This window comes from Colletes latitarsis, chromosome 9 (genome assembly GCF_051014445.1).
Source record: "Colletes latitarsis isolate SP2378_abdomen chromosome 9, iyColLati1, whole genome shotgun sequence".
Classification (NCBI taxonomy): Eukaryota; Metazoa; Arthropoda; class Insecta; order Hymenoptera; family Colletidae; genus Colletes; species Colletes latitarsis.
In genome coordinates, this window is record NC_135142.1 from 27,080,814 (window position 1) to 27,101,502 (window position 20,689).

Genomic DNA, 20,689 nt, shown 5'->3' on the forward strand with positions numbered 1-20,689 from the left:
CGACCACCGCCAGGAGAAACGGTAATTTGAACAGACCCACTTCACCGACGGTTCCTAAAGTCAGCAATTCTCGAAGCAACGGAAGGACGACCGTTCCGATATCTACCAGACCGCGTCAGAGCGGTATAGGCCTTTTCCCGCCTCGAAGTCTGTTCGGGAAGAAGCAAGAGTTGCCTACCGAGGAGCAGATTGAGCCCAACGAGGAGCTGGAGAACGACGGCGAAGAGAACTTCGAGGACGAGCCAGTCGAAGAAATAGTCGACAACGATTACGAGGGCTCGGAACACGAGGACAGAACCACGAACGTGAATCGTCGTTCCGGGAAATCCGTGAGACCGTCGCTGCAAGCTAGGCCCTTCGCGAGAGGAAGAAGAACCCGTCGACAGGCAAGTCAGTTAAGATCCTATTCGAGTCGTTTTCGACGACCGAATCAGCCGGGTTCCTCGAAAGCCGAGGACAAGGCCAACGCGACCGAAAATACGTCCAGCAAGGAGGACACTGGAAAATCCGCCGCGAAACCGATCGCTCGTTACAACAATCGCGGAAGGTCACTGACGACGTCTCGACCGCCGCCGAAGACGGCCAACAATCCGGAAAAGACGTCCGCAGAGTCGACGGAGATCAGTCAAAGCAAAGTCAGACCACGAGCCAAGCAGTCCAACGGCGACAGGACCGCCGCGCCCAGAATAAAACCATCCCCCGCGTCCAACAATGGCAGACAATTCACGCTAAGAGAAAAGGATGGCGCCTCGTCGAGCAGATCGAACTACAAAAGACCCAGCGCTTCGGGGTCGAGAAACAACGGCCGATCCACGAGCACCACCGACAGAGTGAGACCCCCGAGATTGAAAAACGGTGCCAACAAATCCTCCGAATCGTCGAGTTCGAACTCGAGGCGAGTGCCTCCGTCTCGCGCGTCCTCCAGACCTGCGACTAGAAACGGTAGTAGAAGGGGTACGTCGTCTTCGCGGTCGAGAGGATCTCTCGAGGACATTAGGGAATCGCCCACCGTTTACCCAGACTATGACGGAACTATTACGGTCACCCATTACGTTCCCACCGAGGTGACGATCCCCGTTGTAAATAATGGCATCACGGAGCACCGAAATATCATAACGGCCCAGCCTAGCACCGAAGTTTTAGCCCCCTCTCAATATAGCACCGTGACAGGTGGCGACGGCAGGCCGCTCGTTGTAATCGTTAGCGAAGTGACCGGCACTAACATGCAAGGTCAAACCGAGGTCACGCGATTCCTGCTCCACGAGACGCCCACCACTCGGGTCTCCCACACGCTGACCACCCTCGGGGGTCGCAGAGCCTCGCAATCGGTGATCGTGCCCACGACCGTTTATTCCGTAGAGAACGTCGTCTCCACGGTGCAATCGTCTCTCTCCGGGAACGCCCCGCTCGCGAACATCCTGCTATCGCAGCTGCTTCTCGGTCAGTTAGGTCAGGCGAACCCGTTGCTCCAGCCCCAGGGCACCCCGTCCACACAGTACAACACGCGCACGACATCCTACGTCACCACGATCACTAAACAACAGAGCACCGTGATCCCCCTTACCTTCCGGGGTAAGGAAATCCTGACGACTCTGGTGGACACGTCGACCGGCGTCGTCACCGCGACGGAGTTCATCACAGACACGGTCGTGGTGACCCCGACAGCGGCCCTGCCCGCGGCCAACCTGAATTCCCTGCTGCTGCTGCTCCAGCAACCCCAGCAGTCGTCCAAGAACTCCAATCCCCTGCTGGACCCTCTGTTCGCCGCGGCCCCGTTCACGCAGAGCAACACGCTACCAGGGGAGGTCGAGAGGAAGCACCAGCCCGCGGACTCGGACTACAAGCAGGACAGCTACGAATACTCCGACGACGAAGACGCGCGCGACTACAAGTCCTCCAGGCCGCGCAACAGCCGAGGCAAATCGAACGAGAAGAAGGACGAACGTTCCGCCGCCCCGAAGGAGGAATCCAGCGTGGTGACGCTCTACGTCTCGGGGCGGAGGCCAGGAGAGTTCAGCACCGTTCTGAGCACCGTAAAAGTGACCGACACGGCCAGCTCGTCCAGGAAGCGACGGGCCGCCGGGGATGATATCGTCGAGGTCCGACCTTCCGTTCCGCCGTCCTTGCACGCGGGTTCTGAAGAACTGACTATTCTGGTGGGCAGCGAGGATACGAACGACGCACACGCACCGACAGAGAGTCTCGAGAGCGTAGTGGGTGACGTCGGACGGCACATTTCCACGTCCATCCTCGCCTGATCCTCGACGAGCCCCTTCATCGATCTTTCCCCCTTCTCCCCTAACTGTCCATTCTTAATTAAGTCGATCGCGACTCGCGGAAACCCACCTAGACCGAAGCTGACGACCTTTCCGGGCGTTTCGCGGGGGAGGTCAGCGGCTCGCTGACCGTGTAATATAGCGGAGCCCCCAAGGATCGCTCTTCGACGAATCCGCGACACTATCTATCTCTATCTATTTCTCTCTACTATCTCTTGGCCGGAGAAAGAACCGTGGAAAGCTCGCAGCTTCGGTCGACCGAGAGCCACGCGCTAGCTGGACTCTCGGTACCCGTACTCTTCGTCCTGTTCGCTCCCCCCAGTCTTTCTTCTATTATTTTCCTTCGAACACTCCCCCTTCGAGCGTCGTCCTCTTACTTCCATCTACTAACACAGCCTTGAATCCGCCGCCGCACGCGCGCCCACACGACCAACAAACCCAACGCATGGTACCTCCCTGTTTGTCGGACAACATCGCAGTAAACACACCGCGCGATGGGGATAACCGCTACTATGTGCACGAGAAACAATGTATGATCGAATATCTGATGGTCGTTTAATCCACCGGACGCTTAACCCTCGACGAGAATCCCCTTCTGCTCGGTTGCTCGGTCGCGTAGTTGTAACGAGAAGCAACGAGGATAAACGCGTCCACAGAAACCAGCCAAAACGTCGACTTTTCAGATGATAGCCCCGACGACTATCCGCACGCCGACTTTGATAGCAAACGCGAGAGAGACGGTTGGTCGAACGACGAGACCGACGAGAACGGCGACGACTACCTCGAGGAGACGCCGAAGAAACGGGTCAGAATACGCGTCCCCGTTGTCAGAAAGAACGGCAGACAACACAAGCTGACCGTGGTTAGGCGCAGACCTCTGGTCTCTCGGACGGAAGATCCTCCAGCGATCGTCGCTAGTCACACGCCGCGGAGAATCGTCGTAACTCGCGTCAGAACGCTGGGGTTGGCCAATTCTGCGCGCAGCGAGGAGCTCGATGCATCCCGTCGCGAGACCGGAAGACACAAGGTGACCATCACCAGGCGTCGAAAGATCGAATCGACCCCCGTTTTGCCAACCACCAGCGAAAAGAGAGCTAGAATTACCAAGAAAAAGCTGATTGCTGTTAGACCGGTGCAACCAACACCGACCTTCGCCATCATCACGACCGGGTTCTTCACGGCTCCGTCCACCGAGTACGACGAGGAATATTCGGTAGAGGACGACGTTGAAGAGGAAGAGGAGGATGGCAAGCAAGAGGTCGGTTCAACGATTACGCCAGAATTGGAGGAAACTCCCAATGCGATCGATAATACTCCTGATATCACGCAAAGTACAACGAAGGTCGAAGAGACCGAATCGATAGAATTGAAAGAAACCACCGTCGAAACTCCGATCATCATCACGGACAATTTCTTTTTCCCACCGTCCGAGAATGAGTACGACGAGTACGTCGACGAATATTCGGACACAACCACGCCCGAAGATGCTTCGACGGCGGCCGTCCCATCGCAGGCCGACGAAAACGTCGTGTCGAACAAGTTGGACGCCAGGGCAATGCCTGAGACGATCACCGAGAAGGAAACAGCAACCACGGAGAAGCCTATTCCAGAAGACGCAGCAACGACCGAGGTCGTTCCAGAAGAGCTGCCGCCTACAACTACCGAAGAGACGTTGCACAAGCTAGAAAACGTAACCGAACAACCGGAAATCCTCGATACCACGTTGCAGGAGGATAGTTCTACTACCGTTCGGTCGGAAGTTAAGGAAACGGACGATGCAGAAGAGATCTCGACAACGGTCGAGCCGGTGGAAACGACTGTACCCGTGGACGAAACAACGGTGATAAATATCCCCGAAGAGCAACCCGAGACAACGATACCCACTGAAACCGAAACTGTAAGTACAACCACCGAGAAAGCAGAGACACAGGTCAACACGGAGGATTCTGTGTCGTTCACCGAACCGCCCGAGTCCCAAACGGAAACGCAAATCGAAATCAAGGACGTTTCTTCGGAAGAAGAGATCGAATCTACCGTCGCGCCGACGCAGGACCTCGACGGTTCGCCAAAGGACGCGACAGATTCGACCGAATTCAAAGACCCCGTGTCGGAGGATGTAACGACGCCCACGCCTAGCTCGAACCCGGAAACCGAGAGTCCCTCGATGGGAGATCTCGTCGACCAAAAGGATAAAACTCCCGCGACACCCGAAGAGAAGGAAGAAACGACGGTGCAACCGATACACTCGGTGGTCGAACTATCGTTGGAAAGTTCGTTGGACGGTTCGTCGTCCTCGTCGAAGGTTTCGTTGTCAGCAGACACGACGATCAGTTTCGCGAGCGTGTTGCCTTTAGAGACGTCCCAGTCGATATCTCGCGACACCGCTGTCCCTAATTACTTGGACGATTCCGATATACCGAGCGTGATCCCTCTGGGAGTCGAATACACACCCGCGTCAGACGCAAGGAGGACCACCGGGGTCCTCGAAGCCACCCCGAGCCTCGACCTGCCGACCCTGACGACGTCCATCGCGTCGCCGACTCCCGAGGACATCGAGGCGGGATTAGCCGACGACCTTTACCTGTCCCTTTCGAGGCCAGACTTACCCGAGATTTTACCCACGAGACCGACCACTGTCGACCACAAGACCAAGACCACGCCCGACTTAGAACCGAGCACGAGCGTTTACTATACGGAGACTGTAGTGACGTCGACGCGATTAAGGACGTATACGTACGTCGTTACGCAACTGAACGGACTGGAGACGAAAGTGACGTCCTCGACGACCGTCAGACCGAGAGTCACGACGCTTACGTTGACGGTGCCCGTCACGGTGACTGTTACTCCTACCGTGGAGTCATCAGCAAACTCCGTGTCGTCTGTGTATAATCCAGTTCCTGTTCTCGGTGAGTAACTCTACGGCCGTCTGAGCCATTTCTATCGCGATCGTTGCGTTGCCCGAACTCTTTCCAATTACAACGAACGGATTATTACAAGGAATAAATAATTAAAACGACGCTCGATGGAATCGTTCGGGACACGCGACGATCGATGTAAAAAGTAATCTTTAGACTAATATACAAACTTCCGCTCGCGGCGACCTGCTCGCACGAGATTGTACAAATGCTCCTCCAAGTTTCACTTCGATTGGCTTATGGCATTCTAAATTGTTTCCCCCCTTGTACAAAATAGAAGTCCCGGAGACGTGTACATATTGTAAATGAAGACGCGGTTTTGTACATAAATATCTGCTGTTGTTACGTTCGATGTGTACATTCTACTCTCGTACGTTGATCTGAAATGTTACCACTTATTCTCTCTCTCACTCTTGCTCTATCTGTTACGCGACGTCGATGACGCGACGACTGAATGGCTGCAACGATCGATCGAGGATGCACCGTGCACGAGCTGTTCAGGCGCGTACCAGTTTGCGAAAGATTAAACACTATACTATAAGTTTGGTTCTTTCTATCAAAAACGTCGTATATATTTACGTAACGTATAAGTAAATATTCGCGTTACCGGTTAGTCTTATTAACCGCGATGTGCCCGAAACGAGACCACATTCAGGTTGTAATCGATCGAATTGCAATGACAGGAGAACACGAAGCGAAAGATGAAGAAGGTCGAAGGTTCAACCTGGCCACTCGCGTAATGTCAAACGGAGTCGAGGTGATCGTAGCGGGTCCGACGCCAGCGTTGCGATGGGAGAATTCTGTTCCTCAGCCTACGCTAACATTGTCTGACGCCGTCGTCATGATGCTTCCTCAAGATAAACCCAATGAATTTGTCACTAAGACTTGTACCACCACCTTCACCTATCTCACCACAATTACCAAGGACGGGACGACCACTGTTTCCACGGAACAACAGGTAAAAAGTTAGCTTGTACTTGTCAGCAAACTCTACAGCTTCGAGGTCCGCGGATCCATTAAAGGATAGAGGCAAAGGTAAAGTCGATGATCACTGAGAAAATCTGTTCAAGGTCGTGGCAAACACAGCCACGGAGGAGCGTCACCGGAAACCAGGCTCGGAAACAGCCGCGGTTACGCTAGAGGCGTCGCCCACGCTGCGCACGGAAGTCTTCAAGACGACTTATACTTATTTAACGTTGAACACGGATCATCCAAACGTAAACGACGCCTTGGAAAGCAGCACGAAAGTGATAACGAACACGGTAACCGCCCCCCAACATTATCTGGACATGATTCTGGAACCGTCGGAGGCACCGCACCCGGAAACGAATACGTACCTGAGTACCAGAATGTTGGAGAAGACGTTCATGGAGGATGGACGAACCAGAATCGAAACTACGAGCGACACTGTCACTCAGGTGTTTATTTTTACCTACGAAATGTATAGTTTTAGAGGGAGAAGATCTTTAAACGAAATTGTTTTGTTTCTCTTGCAGCTTATAGTAACGGAATCCGCGCCACCCCCTCGTCCAACCAGCGTCACGACTACTCTAACAGCTCTGGATGGTACCGAGGAGAGCATGACCGACGCGATGAAGACTTACTATATCACCTACACCTACTACAATACTTTCTTGGAGAAAGGAAGTACCGTGGTTCGAACGAACGTCGCGACGTCGACCGACGTCGTGCTGGAGAAAGTGCCCGTTAAGAAAACCTCGACGAAGACTGCGTTGGTTAACGCTACCCCGGAACCTATTCAAATTTTCGCCACGAAAACGTATCTTACGACGTTCACCTACTTTACCACGCTACTTCAGGTACGTTTAAATATCGAAAGTAGAAAAGTAAGAAATATCTTATAAATTTTGATCGGTTACAGGCTGGAGCAGACGGAGAAACGTCCACCACAGTGTCCTCGCGATCTCATATCGTGGAAAACGTCGTCACGGAGTCGATAGCTCCCAGTTTACTGGATGCTGGCTACATGAACGCTCTGCTAACCACGGCCCATCATTCCGACCCAGTGAAGAACGTCGTAACCGGATCGACCATCATCTTCTTCGACGAGGAGGATCAGATCGACCCCACCACGACCACTAGTTTCCCTGAACCCAGCTCCACGGTCGAAATCCAAAAGGACGAGTTAGTTTCTACGAGTCTGATAGCAACTGAGGCGACTCCCGTCGTCAACGAGCCTAATCTGAAGCCTGTCGGACAAATTAATCAAGTAAGGAAAATAGTGGGCATTAAAATATCGTTAAACGAATAGTTTAGACCGTTACTAATTTCGAAATATTAAAATTAATTCCAGGAAAACAACTCGACAGCCTCAGCTTCGGGAGAAGCCGGTCAGAACAAACGACCTCCGAATCAAAATACGAGTGATCTACAAGTGAGCAACCTTTTGAGTCTAGGATCATTGGGGATCAACAGCTTGTCGGCTCTAGGACCAGTAATTACAGCTATGGCGGGTCTTCTGCAAGGAAAACCGACGATATCTCGCAGAAATGACACGATACCGCAAGCAGAAGCCCAAGATGTCACCACGCAAAGGTCGCCAATTTATATACCGGTGGCAGAGTTCGCTGACGGAGACATAGAGACCGCCGAGAGCCAAAATATAGGTAATACGCGTATATCACAAAGCTACAGTAGTCAAATAACGAGCGAAATTATTCGAAGGCCTCCTAAAGAAAGAATTTTCTTTCAAGGTGCTCATCTTGCGAACGTGAACCACAACTACATCGCGGAAACGCGTCATAAGGTGGCGTCCAGCCTGGCAGATGGAATCCCGATTTCTCCGGGCGAAGTAATTACCGCGAACAGCGACGTGATTATCGGCAAACCGGGAATAATGGCACCGAGACCGCCACAAACGTTTCTGGAGGACGAAGAACACATCGGGATGAAGCCGCCCCCGCTACCTGTCCCTAACATACCCGTCCATCCTGTTCTCGAAGTTTTGGGAAACGATCGAGAGGACGGCCAGCAACAGCAAACACTCCAGAGTCACAAAGGTCCGCAAATACAAATATATCCCGCGCACCAAGTTTACGAGGAGCATCTAAAGATCCCGGTCTCGATGCCAGTCGACACGAATCCGATACTGTTGCCCAAACAACCTCAGAAGTTGCACCCTGTTCAATCGTCGCCGCCAAAGAGAATGGGATCCAAGCAGGACGTGTTGGAGAACGATCCGTTGTTGAAGCCACCCGATAGACCGAACGTCGAACAATACGTGAACCCGAATTCGAACCCGAAGGAACCGGAATGGAGCCCAGATAAACCTAGGAGACCGTGGAGCGCAAAGGATCCTCTAAGACTTGCTCCGCCCCGCCCACACTATGATCAAGTATGCTCTTTTCTTATTTTTAAATTGAGGAATTGTTCTGACGACTAAAATTGCAAAACTCTTGAATATTAAGTTGATTTTACACTCGCAGAAAATCGACTCAGGAAAGTCGCCGCTGGAGAAGAAGCCCTGGCCCAACGTTCCGTCCGACGATCAGAAACGACCGCCGTGGGCCCAAAGGGATCCCTTGCTCCCTGATTCTTCCATCGTCGTTCAGTCTTCGGAATCGAAACCTACGTCATCGGAGCCTATAGTGCACCAGGTGCCCCACGTTATTGATAGATCAACGGGTCAGCCTTTATTGGTCAACATCCAACCTAGTCAAGTAGCCAATGTTGTAATCCCTCAAGGCGGAACTCAAGCATTGATATTTGGCGACACCAGCGAGCCTCACATAAGCGGACAATACTTCGACGACCCTTCACCGTACCCGGAATCCGAAGTTGGTTTAGGTTTCATCGGAATCCAAAGGGTACTGTGACTACATACGTATTGTTTAGTTAACGATCAACATTCTATGAACAAGTCACTTTAAATATTCTGTTTTCGTGCAGGTGGAAGACTTGCCGCAATATTCCAATGGAAACGACCCCGCAGACTACATGGTTCCACCATCGCCACCCCACAATTTCAAGACTATGCCCGAGAAACCAAGCTCATCGAATCGACCGACCATTCCTCTATCGCCGGGTCGTTTTGATTACGAAAGATTGCAAGATAAGTTGGAGGCGCCCTTGGGAAAACCCGATAAGAAACCATCCGACGTGCATTTGATCAGACACTCTGATAGTTCCGGTGCTCTGGGCGGTCAAGGTCACGTGCACACCGAGATCTTGGTCCACCATAGACCGGAGACGGTGAACATCCGGCCGGAAACCGCGTTGCATCCACCCACTCACTCTCACGGGCATTCCAATAACCATCCGCCATCCCATGGGCAATTTTCCAAGATTCCCAAGCCTGGAGAGCCGGCCATTCCACCTAGACGGATCGAAGTATCCAATTCGATGGATAATTCTCATCGATACATCCTCCTAGCCAAACCAGACTCGGGAAACGAGATCGTGTTGAACTCAAACTGGAAGATGGACAAGAAACCACCACGGGCTCCGATGAATAACAGACTGAGACCATGGCCACCCATATGGTCAACGACCACTCGTCCCCTTGACAGACCGATCTACGTCGAAAGGCCAAATATCAGGAAGCCTATGTACGGTGGTCCGCAAAGACCGCCGCCAAAAACACCGAATTCGAACGCGTTCGTGCTTCCGCATCGTCCGATACACCACGAAGTTCATCACGAGCCCCCAAGAATTACACCATCGCCGGGCGACAGCATCAGAGAAACGACCACCGAGAGGCGTCCTCCGTTCGGGCATCATAGTCACATCGATCTTCAGGAGAGGCCACCTTACTTCTATCACGAGAACAGGAGACCCAGCGTCCAACAGGACAGACCGCAAACGGAACACACCGAGGAGCACGTGCCAACCGGGGCAATAGAGTACCACAATCCCTCTAATCCCAAACCGAAACCGGAGGATTCCAAACCGATGGTGAACGGTCAGGTGGAAGGTTTCGGGCAAAATCTGCCTCACAGCGAAGGAACGTCGGAAACTTGGCACGGCAACACGCAAACAGAGAAAACTATGGATTCCGAAATTGGTGCCTCGGAGTACATAAAGTACCACGATCGCGTGAACGAGGATCAGGACTCGGAGAAAACAATGGCTGACCAGACTATCGCCGTCCAGAGTAATAACGAAACATTGAATGGAAACGTGGTTCCCGGTAATATAGTGGTTGGAAAGCCAGTGAGATTGGATCAGGTACAAGATCAAAAGGAGAAACCTGTCTGGTTGCATCCAGGAGTGCCGTTTGGTCACAAAAACGAAGGCTCGCCTAATCAGGGAATGCCCTACGGAGGACCTTACTTCAACGCCAAGCCTCACGATATGGCAATCGTTCAAGGGAAACCGTTCGGCGTGTACAATGGACCCGAAGATGCGACATCTTATGGGTCTAAACGGAAGGAGAACAGACCTGACTACGACATAGTGCAAGGCATACCTAATATGTATTACGGAAACAAAAAACCACCGTCCAGTGACAAACATCAACAGGAAGTACAGACTCCTGCAACCCACCCTCACGAACGTGATGATACCATAGACTTGAGGCCGCCAGCGATTATACCTCAATTCCAACCGGAAGCAGACAAGCCTGGTAGACCGTACTCAAGGCCACCCATGGTGAACAAAGTCGAAACAAGGCCTGCTATGTATCCCAGACCGGAAATTACCTCCCACCCGTCGGAGACGAGACCCGATCGGGTGAAACTGGTCAACGAAGTCAAACCAGGAATCCTGGAAACGTTCGCGAACAACAGTTTGAGTCACGAGACCAAAGGGAATCGAAGTCAGTTGCAGCTGGGAGGATTCGTGGACCTAAATTGGGAAGGTGGTGCGAAGCTTAACGATCAACGGTTCGACGAACCAAGGCCTCGGATCAACGAGAGCGAGATCGTGAGAAACCGCTTCAGAAACAGCACGTTCCCTCAAAAAACTGACGGCCACTTCCCTCAGACGAACGCTGAGCCCGCAAATTCGGGATTCGAAAACAATCGTCCGAGTTCAGGGACGAGGATCCATCCCGAGTATCCTCACATCGTCACCAAACCTAAGCCCCAAGTGCCTGGGCCCATAACCATCACGACGGCCAACTCCAAACCGGACACACGGCCCAACATAAGGTTCTCCATGCCCGTCGAAGTGATTGGCGAGGAAGTCGATAGTAAAACGCAGACTGAACGACCGCCTAGCATGCTGGTTCCAGCAAGCAATTCTGGCGACAAGAAGAAGAACGAGGAGTCTCTAGAAACGGCTTATCAAACGAACTTTGCCGCCTCGGGTGGGGACCAAGGTGATTCTCAGACCAACATGCACCCCGTCGAAACACCAACCGGGGACATTTTAGGTAGAGATCACGATCCCAAAGGTGTACAGATGTATTTCAATATTTAACGTGAAATAAGAACCTCTGATTTTAGGTAACATCGAAGGAATAGATGTTCCATCGAGAGACATGATGCCTCCACCCTTGAGACCCTCGGTGGGAGTGAATCAGTCGAACAAGAAGGAAGAGGAGGACTTGAAACCTCCACCGATCCCTTCACGCGATGTTCTAGGCTTGTCTCCGCCACCGGTCGATATCACTACGACCAGTGGACCGATGGAAGATCTATTTTCTTTCGCGACTGCAAACGAATCTGGTTTGAAACCCCCGCCAAAGTATATTCCTCTTAAGGAGTCTTCCGGCGTGCCTTTGCCCAGCGTCACCATGGTTCCACCTAGCCCAAGGCCCTCTCTCGCGAGACCCTTCATCGTGGAGTTGCTTTCCCAGGTAATTTTTCGTCTATTTCAATCAAGTTACTATTCTTAACTCTAGTTAACTTCATTATGTCGCGTTTATTATTGTTTAGGACATGGTGCCGCCACCGCTAACAACGCAAACAGCAAGACCGCTAGAAATTGCCACTGTTCGGCCAGCAGTTGCAGTTTCTGGATCAATTCAGATCGCTACTGCCGTGGCAAGTTCCCACATACCGGTCGTCCACGATATCGAGTCGAAAATTCCAATTATACACGGGACCGTGGATCTTCCTGTCGTCGTTGACGTACCGGAGATCCTAAGGCCGCTCGAGACGAGAATGACGGAGCACGTTAGCATCTACACTGTCCGACCGTTCGATACGAGACCAGTGTCCAGGTATTCAAACGCGTATACTCGAATTAAAGTCCTTCCTTACTTTTTCACATTAAAGGATTTAATGTTTACGTTATACTCGGCAAAGTTAAACGATCGCTAATTTTTCAGAGTGTCGATACAATCGACGCCGATGCTGTCGCCGAACGTGGTGGTCCCGACGAAGTTAAGACCACTGCAAGTGGACCACATTCAACCTAGCAAAGCGTCAACCACTAGAGACGTCGAACCAACCAGGTCCCACACCTTCGAGATACCGCGAAATCCTGTCAAACGTCCGGAGCATCCGGTGTTCTTGGAATCCAGCTACGACCACGGTCACATTCTACCGTCGACGAGACCGGAACCAACCGAAACTCTGACTCTAGTGACCACCGCGAGCCAGAACAAGGAGCCAAAGCCTACCATGAAGAGAGACGAGAGCACGAAACCGATCGTTTCGCAGGCTACGAAACATAAACGGCAGAACGAGACGACCACGGAGGCGTTGCCTAGCACAGTGACCAGGGTAGACAGTTCCGTGAAAAAGGTGACGAGTACGTTGCTGGAGAATAACAACACGAGAAACGAGTCGACGATCAAGACGACGAAGAACGTTGCCAGTGGTGCTACACGGAAAATTGTTAAGGAGACTACGACTACGCACGCGAAGCCTAAAGAGGTGAGAACAAAATAATTCTCGCGCAATACAATAAGTCTTGGATATCAAGACAAGTAGAAACAGCGATTAATGGTCAGACGCGTTAGGGAAATTTTATTTCTGAAATTTAGAAGACGATCTTTTACCACATAGGTTACGCGATTCCAGACATCTACCGTGACGAGAACGGAAACGTCGGTGTTAGGGTCTCCGCCCACGACGAGAACCCTCCTCCTCACTCACACGCTAATATCCACAACGGTGGAAACGGTCACGGAGACTTTGGTACGTCCCACGAGCGTGGTCGCGACCATAACGTCGACGATATTGCAATCCGTAGTGACTAGAGTGCCCTCGTCGTTCGAGAACGTGGTCGACAACGACTCTATCTTCGTGGTGATGAGCGACCAGAAACCACCCGCGCCCGGCGCCGAAGAGGTAAATGTAAGACGCATTTCCTTCAATTTATATAGGGTTTCTTAGCGAGAGTTCCGTTACTTTTATTAATTATTCTCGCAGGTGGAAGCTGAATACGGCGATATCTCAAGAGACGAACAAGATCCGACCGGTAACGAAATTCACAGAGTCTTGGCTGGCGGGGTTCTTGGAGCACCTGTGGTGTCCATTCAACCAATCGTCAACCAATGCACGCCCGAGTGCAGAGCTTTCAGAGCGGAAGTGTGCTCGGAAGTTGGAACCGAAATGAGATGCGTTTGCCGGCCAGGTTTCGCGAGGATGTTCCCTGATCGACCTTGCAAACGTAACTAGTCAATTTGCAGCTTAAAAAATTATTTTTTAACACGCTGTTCTCTGCTTTGGTATTAATTTGCTTTTATTTCCAGCAACGTACACGTACACCCTGCGAGTCGGCTTGGATCGGATCGGAAACGAGCCTGTGACTTACGAAGCCAGCATGAACGATTCCACGTCGACGGCGTACAGAAGACTGGTAGGTCCAACCAAAGACGCTCTGGACAGAACTCTGATGCAAAGCGACTTGAGGGACGTTTACAGAGGTCTCAACATAGCTAGTTTCATGCCTAAGCCAACGAAAGTCGAGTTCCACGTTCAACTTAGCGACAACGCCAACGAAACGCGATTGAAAGAAGTTCTCCGGAAGTATTTGATCGGAAGCAATTACAGTTTGGGGGGCACCGAAGTGTTCGCCTCGAAGAATCTCGACGCGGTAAGCGCGCGTTTCGACTGTTTTAAGGGTTAAATGTAAATGGTCGTTGAGAATAATTTCTTTCAGATCGAAGCAGTCGATTTCGACGAGTGCACGATCGAGGAAGATGGACCTCATCATGATTGTTCGCCGAACGCGGCCTGCTTTAATTTGCGAGGTTCTTATCAATGTTCCTGTAAGGAGGGTTGGGCGGATTTGTCCGAAAACCCAGCGTACCCTGGAAGGTTCTGCTCCCAGGCTCCGCTGGGCTGCCCTAGTTGCAACAACAAGGGACACTGTGTGACCAACACCAACGGACACGAAGTTTGCGAATGCTTCCCTTGGCACAGTGGTCAACGATGCCAAGTTAACTTAAAAGGTCGGTCGAAATAACCCGTTCAACCCCTACGTCGACAATACTCCTTTCCAAATTTAAAAAAATGTTAAAGTTTTTACGAGTACGAACCATTGGAAACTATTTTGGAGACGAGCGTTGGAGTTTCGAGTTTCAATCGTGTCGTAAATTCTTTTTCAGTGCTGCTGATTGCTCTGGTTACGACCGGGGCGATACTGTTGGGTCTTCTGGCGGTATGCGTGGGCATGGCGTGCTTCCGTCGACCCATTCGAAAACGACAGGCCGGCGACAGAAGGGCTATGATTCCTGGAACCGGCGGAGATACCAGCAGCGAGGGTAGCGTCACGGATCTGGCGATTCCTCATCACGTGCCGCACGTTTTACCCCCGCCGCCCCAGATGATAGCACCCCTTCCGCCGACCAAAAGACCGGCACGCAAGATCGCCGGGAAGCCTAGGCATCCGGCGCGGAAAGCCACCATGATGCCCGCTTCAGGTTCGTTTTCCACAATCTTACATTTGCCCTAATACCATTTTCTAATCGCGAGTGACTTTAACGAATAATTACAGTGCCTGTGAACGATGAACAACGGGATCGTTCGTTGACGGTGATGATCCCGCGCGCGAAATATCGGTCGGCGCCTCAATCGCCTCAAAATTACAAGTCTGGGATGAGCACGTTTTCAACGGAGGAGCACAAGCTGCTCAGTTATCTCGATAACGGCACGCACGTTGCTGGAAACAGAAAGCAAAGCGTGTCTAGCACGAAGGACTGCAAGGAAGCCGACGTCCAAGTGATCAGAACCCAGACCACGCCGGCTGGTGCACTGGTTAGCGCAGGTTTTCAGGTATACTACTGCTATAATGACTCTAATGAATGCAACATTACTCGATGACAAATTTAATCACTCATCGTGTAAACGTTTGATTAGGTGTCGGCAACGGTGACTCGAACAATGGACGCCGATTCGACGTTGGCTCGTTCCTGCGGCGAAACCACCGTCGAAGCGGCGACAAAAGTTTTGCGAACCGCGGACCAGGCCGATCTGTGCTCGACGCTCGCGCGATCCTGCGGAGAGACGACCATCCAAGCACCGACCAAGCTGCTAAGACTCGATCTAGGGGAGGTGGGATCTACGCTGGCTAGATCTTGCGGGGAAACGACCATCCAGCCGCCGACGAAAGTTGCCGACGCCCGAAGGAACAGCGTTAAAGACGCCAGAGACACCAGGGACAGTGCCAGCGAGGGGCACACAATGGCTGAGAGGGATCTGGGAAGCACGCTGAGACTTCCGGCCCAGCATCCGCCTCTTTATAGCCCGGACAGGGTAAGTTACGAGCGAAATTCTACCTCTCACTAGAAAACCCGGTCTTTTGTTTCCTACATTTCGAAACTGTTTCTTTACGATAATCCAGCCCCTTGGATATGGGGATAATAGTTAAGGGAAACGAATGTTGTTTATCGTTTACAGACCAGCGATCGAGAATCGAACTTCGACTCCCTGTAACCACCGAGAATCCTCGATATAGGACATCAGGTCGATGGAGGGACGTGGACGAAACCGCTGGACGGTAATCTCCGCTGGTTCGCGAACCGTTCGATTAAAATTCCTCGTTGCCAAATGGAAGGAGAGACAAAATTTTGCTAATCGATGCGCTCGAATCGACCGACAATCGAAATTTTCCTGAACATTTGTCGACGAACGCATCGGAACGACGATGAAAAAATTAGCAACGTATTAAATTAAAACTGTATTTATTCGAAAGGAAAGCCTCTCGAACGAGTATTCTCTCGATATTAAATGAATCTTGGAAACAGAGGTTGAAAATAGTTATCTTTGGAACCGTTTTAACCATTGTTTCATGATGAATTTGTTAAAAAAATGTTTCCAAAAGAAAAAGAAATGCAATCGTGAGAAGCGCTTTCCTTTATTTATTTATACTCGCTCGACATTTAGATACTTTGCGTGGACTTTTCAGTCGCGCGGAAGCGCTCTCTTTGCCATCGACGGGATTCTGATCGAGTTCGATGAAACATAAAAGGATCTAAGATTCTCAAAGAGACGCGCGCGTTATTTACCCCCGTGCCAAAATACAACCAATGAAAGAGAAGGCTCCTCGAAGAAGCTGCTTCTCGCCTTTCTGACTATCGTTATCGCATTTTTTCGAAACGGTCGCGAAGGGCCCGAAACGTTGTTTACAAATATTATCATCGACGAAATGGAGCTCCGTGGTAAAGAATCCCCATTGCAACCCCATCAAAGGGTTGTCTGTTTCGATAGAATCCATTAGAAAAGCGCAAACACATTTGTTAGTATTATTTAAAAAATTTGATATTGGTTTCCAAGGCCAATAGAAATTCGAACAATCGTTTCGTGCCTCTTGCTGTACAGCACGCGAATCATGGCGTGACTTAACACAGTGTCATAAGTCGTGGACGGCGCCGATCGTCGCGGATTCGACGACTGCGAAGGCAGACATTATTATTATTGTTGTTGTTGTTTGTTTGTTTAGTCTATTCTCTGACGAGTCTCGTCATGTTGCCCGGCTTCGTCCGGAAAATTCGTGCGTCGCTGCGTGTAATTCGACCGAATTCGATAAATCGTACTCCCATTCGATCGCGAGCGGCGCTCAATCGTGGTTTCCCGATCGAACGAAACGTCTCGTTTACAAAATAACGTTTCGTTTACAAAATCGATACTAGAGATTTTCAGATGCGAGTCGCGTCCCGACGGATAGTTAGTCATAGTGCTTATAACGCGTCGATATTTTCAGAAATGTGTACTTTTAAAAAGGACTCGTCACGCGTCTGGAAACTCGAGCTTCCTTTTGCTACAATTTTCTCTCGTTCCTGACACCAGGCCGAAACTAACATATCGAAAACAATCTACCTCGATCGATGGAGTGGCAGATATTCTGTGAAACGCGATGCTCGGGGGTTCGAAGTCGGCTCCAACGGTTCGATCGGCCGATTATTTTTTTTTCCTGTTGCATTTAACGTCAGCGATTTGATTCTGGATGCGAGAACGCGATCGAATGTCCGCCAATTGTTTTATCGAGACGAAGCCGCGGCAACGTCGCTGAATTAGACTCGAGAAAGAGCGAGCAGGACGTGTTGCATAACGCACGCACATGCAACTTTATTTAGCTCAATAGGTAGCGTAAGCGGATGCATTACGGAGGACAGGTGTATCATTAACGATGTTACTCTTATTTCTTTTCCTTGTAAGGCCGCGTTTAACCAAAACACCGACCGAGATTGCCTCGGACGAACACAGAAACGAAGGCGACGATGCTCGTACCTTGTATCGCATCTATGTACTAACTTGTCCTTTCTCCGTCCAAATGAATTGTTCTTTATACATACATATACATATACGCATAGATATTAATTTTATACATATATATATATATAATATGCATATAAATAAATTCTATTGTACATATTACCTCTTCGAAAACCTCTACTTGATTCTATTGTAATTTTGTATACTTAGAGCCTGTATACTTGTGCGTAATTTTAATAAAAATGAGTATAATACTTATGGACTTTAGCGAATCGTCACCCACTACTTTTTCCCAAATTTGTTTCGATATTAGAATATATTCTACAAAATGGCTCGGTATAGGATGTATATCTGGTCTGTGGACGCAGAATCGGAGGAGGCTACGCCACTGGAACGGGGACAACTTGATTCTCGCGGTGGCAAAAAGTCGAGACGTGCGCCAAGCCGCGTTTCTCGATTCGTCGCGGCGCGAGGCGCGGTCTGCAACTAAAACGAGCCTAATCCACGCAAAACAAACCGACCCGCTGGGCCCCGTTCGTGAAACGTCCACGGTGTCGCGAGCTTCGTCTCCCATACTCGACGAAAGGCCCGATTCGTCGAAGGGCCGTTCGAACGACTGGCAACTACCGCAAATGACTTTATTTATACCGTCGGCCCTTATTAGGACTCTCCGAGCCATCGCCGTGTAAGGTTGTTGGAAGGTAATTTCGCCGGTATCAAGCTTCTTTCGTCGGCCCTCGGTTTTTGTACGGTCGTCTCCGCTGAAATTACTCTCCCGACGAGCGTGCAAGTTTTTCGTGCGAGCGTTACGCGAACCGTTCCCCGCCGATCGCTCGATCCTCGTCGATTTCGTTGGAAAACTGTGCGATCGGTTCTTCTGCGCGTTCCTCGAGGGAGATGGGATATAGCACTGCAGCTGGCCGTTTCATGTATTCGACGCGTTGTGGAAACTTCCTTGCTGGAACTGACTCGAGAGTGCGTTAACCGAGGGCTCTTCGGCTTTCCAATAATCGGTTCAAACAATCGTGACATTTCCATATTTCATCTTTTAAGCACTCAGAGACAGCTTAATATACAGGGTGTTCGACCACCCCTGGGAAAAATTTTAATTGGAGACTCTAGAGGCCAAAATAAGACGAAAATCAAGAATACCAATTTGTTATTGGAGGTTTCGTTAAACAGTTATTAACAATTAAATTGAAAAGTTTCAAATCGTTCTGGAAAAATTATTTTCGGTTACAGGGGTCAACAGACATACCCCCGAAATCCTACCCACTTTCGAGAAAAAAATTCAGTACTGGCGGAACTTTAAACGTTAATAACTTCTTAACGAAGCCACCATCAACAAATTGGTATTCTTGATTTTCGTCTTATTTTGGCCTCTAGAATCTCCCATTAAAATTTTTCCCAGGGGTGGCCGAACACCCTGTATGTATAAATATTTCTGCTCCGAAATTTGTATTTCGCTTTTTATTATCTCGGTAGCTTGGTACGGGTTCGTTGGATCGTCGGGCGTTGTCCGATTTAAGCCGGCCACGGCAGGAAAGTTGTTCATGAAAAAAAAGAATTTAGTATCTCGGTAGGGTATAGTACTCGGAAACGTAAACAACGAATATCCTGTTAATGTAAGCCCGCAAATGAATTCTGTCAGAGTGATATACGAGCGCCTGGTTCGGCAACGGAAATTATTCGGGTTAAAGGGGGTATTCCACTGTACAGCAGGTACTTTTTCAGAATTTTTCGGACAACAACTATATTATACGTTCTTCTTTTTCCACATTTCACGCACTTCTTTATTAATATTCAAATATTAATAGCATACGCATTTACCCGACTGTACTTGGATTAGACCGATAAGCGAGTAATCGTATAATCAACATCGTAACAGCGAAGGCGGACTAATTATTTATCAGCAATTTACGTTGAATTTGATCACAGTGACGATTTCGGTATACAGTGTCTCCGAAAGTTGGTATCAAACTCTGGGAGCATCTAGTACTCGTCGAAAGAAGCAAAAAGATTTGAAACATGGGTCCAAATGGAGCGCAAATCCGACAGTTTCTCCGCTTTCTCTTCTTCTCCCGGCCATTCGTTCTTTTCCTTCGCGTCTTGATTTGAGACCCACATCGTGTTTTAATTTCACGGTCCGCTCACCCCTTTTCTTCCTAATCGTCATCCTCCACGACGAGGCGACCAAGGAGAATCGAAATCACGGAGAAGGCAGAGAGAAAAATAATCGTAGCTTACTCCTGCCGAGATAAAATTTCTTGGTCGTAAAAAAAAACACGAAAAAAATGACAACGAAGGAATATAAAATTCTAACGTTACGCGAGCAAAGTACCAACGGCCATGATTTTCATCGAGTTCTTTCTTTTCGTAGCAAACGCGGTCACTGGAATGTCGTGCGGCAAAAGTCAAGCGGAAATGGCCGTGGATTTCAGCCCGAAACGACAGAAGGAAGACACAGTGCCACTTTTTCCCGGAATTGGCAGCCTCGACGCGTTTTTGCGACGCGTTGCGCCGGAGAAATTGGAACCCTTGTACCCTCGTGTGTCTGGCAACGAACCCCCGCCGATTTCCCGGTGCGCCCTTTCTCTCAGCGTACGATTCTCGTCGTGTTCCCTGCCCGATCGCAGATAAGATTACATCCAAAGAAAATACGAGTAGTCTACGACCCAACGAACTGTGTCTATACCCCTCGAAAACTGCTGAAGAAATTACGTAGTATTCGAGCTTTTGGAAATTCCAATTTCTGCCCCACCGACTACGCTTGCGTAGATCTTTCAGCCCCCTCGACACGTTTCTGCACTTAACTTGCGAATCACCGTGATCTACCGACACGATTTAGGAGTCACGATCTTAGATCGATGTGTAAAGACAAATGGATATTTTTAATAATGTTCAATTGTTAAAATTCTGTAAGTTTCAA

The 20,689-nt window shown here is 50.1% G+C and overlaps 1 protein-coding gene across 1 annotated transcript in view; it reads left to right on the forward strand.

The window, feature by feature from the left end:
* The window catches only part of LOC143345651 (uncharacterized), a 67,724-nt gene extending 49,876 nt beyond the window's left edge, over nt 1–17,848 (forward strand). Inside the window, exons 3-22 of the mRNA XM_076773015.1 lie at nt 2,960–5,182; nt 5,875–6,149; nt 6,262–6,609; nt 6,688–7,011; nt 7,074–7,421; nt 7,506–7,818; nt 7,906–8,546; nt 8,638–9,018; nt 9,101–11,525; nt 11,599–11,951; nt 12,031–12,317; nt 12,426–12,975; nt 13,108–13,392; nt 13,474–13,714; nt 13,797–14,140; nt 14,207–14,498; nt 14,655–14,969; nt 15,044–15,321; nt 15,406–15,801; nt 15,946–17,848. Coding sequence (XP_076629130.1) covers nt 2,960–5,182; nt 5,875–6,149; nt 6,262–6,609; nt 6,688–7,011; nt 7,074–7,421; nt 7,506–7,818; nt 7,906–8,546; nt 8,638–9,018; nt 9,101–11,525; nt 11,599–11,951; nt 12,031–12,317; nt 12,426–12,975; nt 13,108–13,392; nt 13,474–13,714; nt 13,797–14,140; nt 14,207–14,498; nt 14,655–14,969; nt 15,044–15,321; nt 15,406–15,801; nt 15,946–15,981 — 10,655 coding nt within the window. The 3' untranslated portion in view covers nt 15,982–17,848. The remainder of the gene's footprint in view (nt 1–2,959; nt 5,183–5,874; nt 6,150–6,261; nt 6,610–6,687; nt 7,012–7,073; nt 7,422–7,505; nt 7,819–7,905; nt 8,547–8,637; nt 9,019–9,100; nt 11,526–11,598; nt 11,952–12,030; nt 12,318–12,425; nt 12,976–13,107; nt 13,393–13,473; nt 13,715–13,796; nt 14,141–14,206; nt 14,499–14,654; nt 14,970–15,043; nt 15,322–15,405; nt 15,802–15,945) is intronic.
* The last annotated feature ends 2,841 nt before the right edge of the window (nt 17,849–20,689 follow it).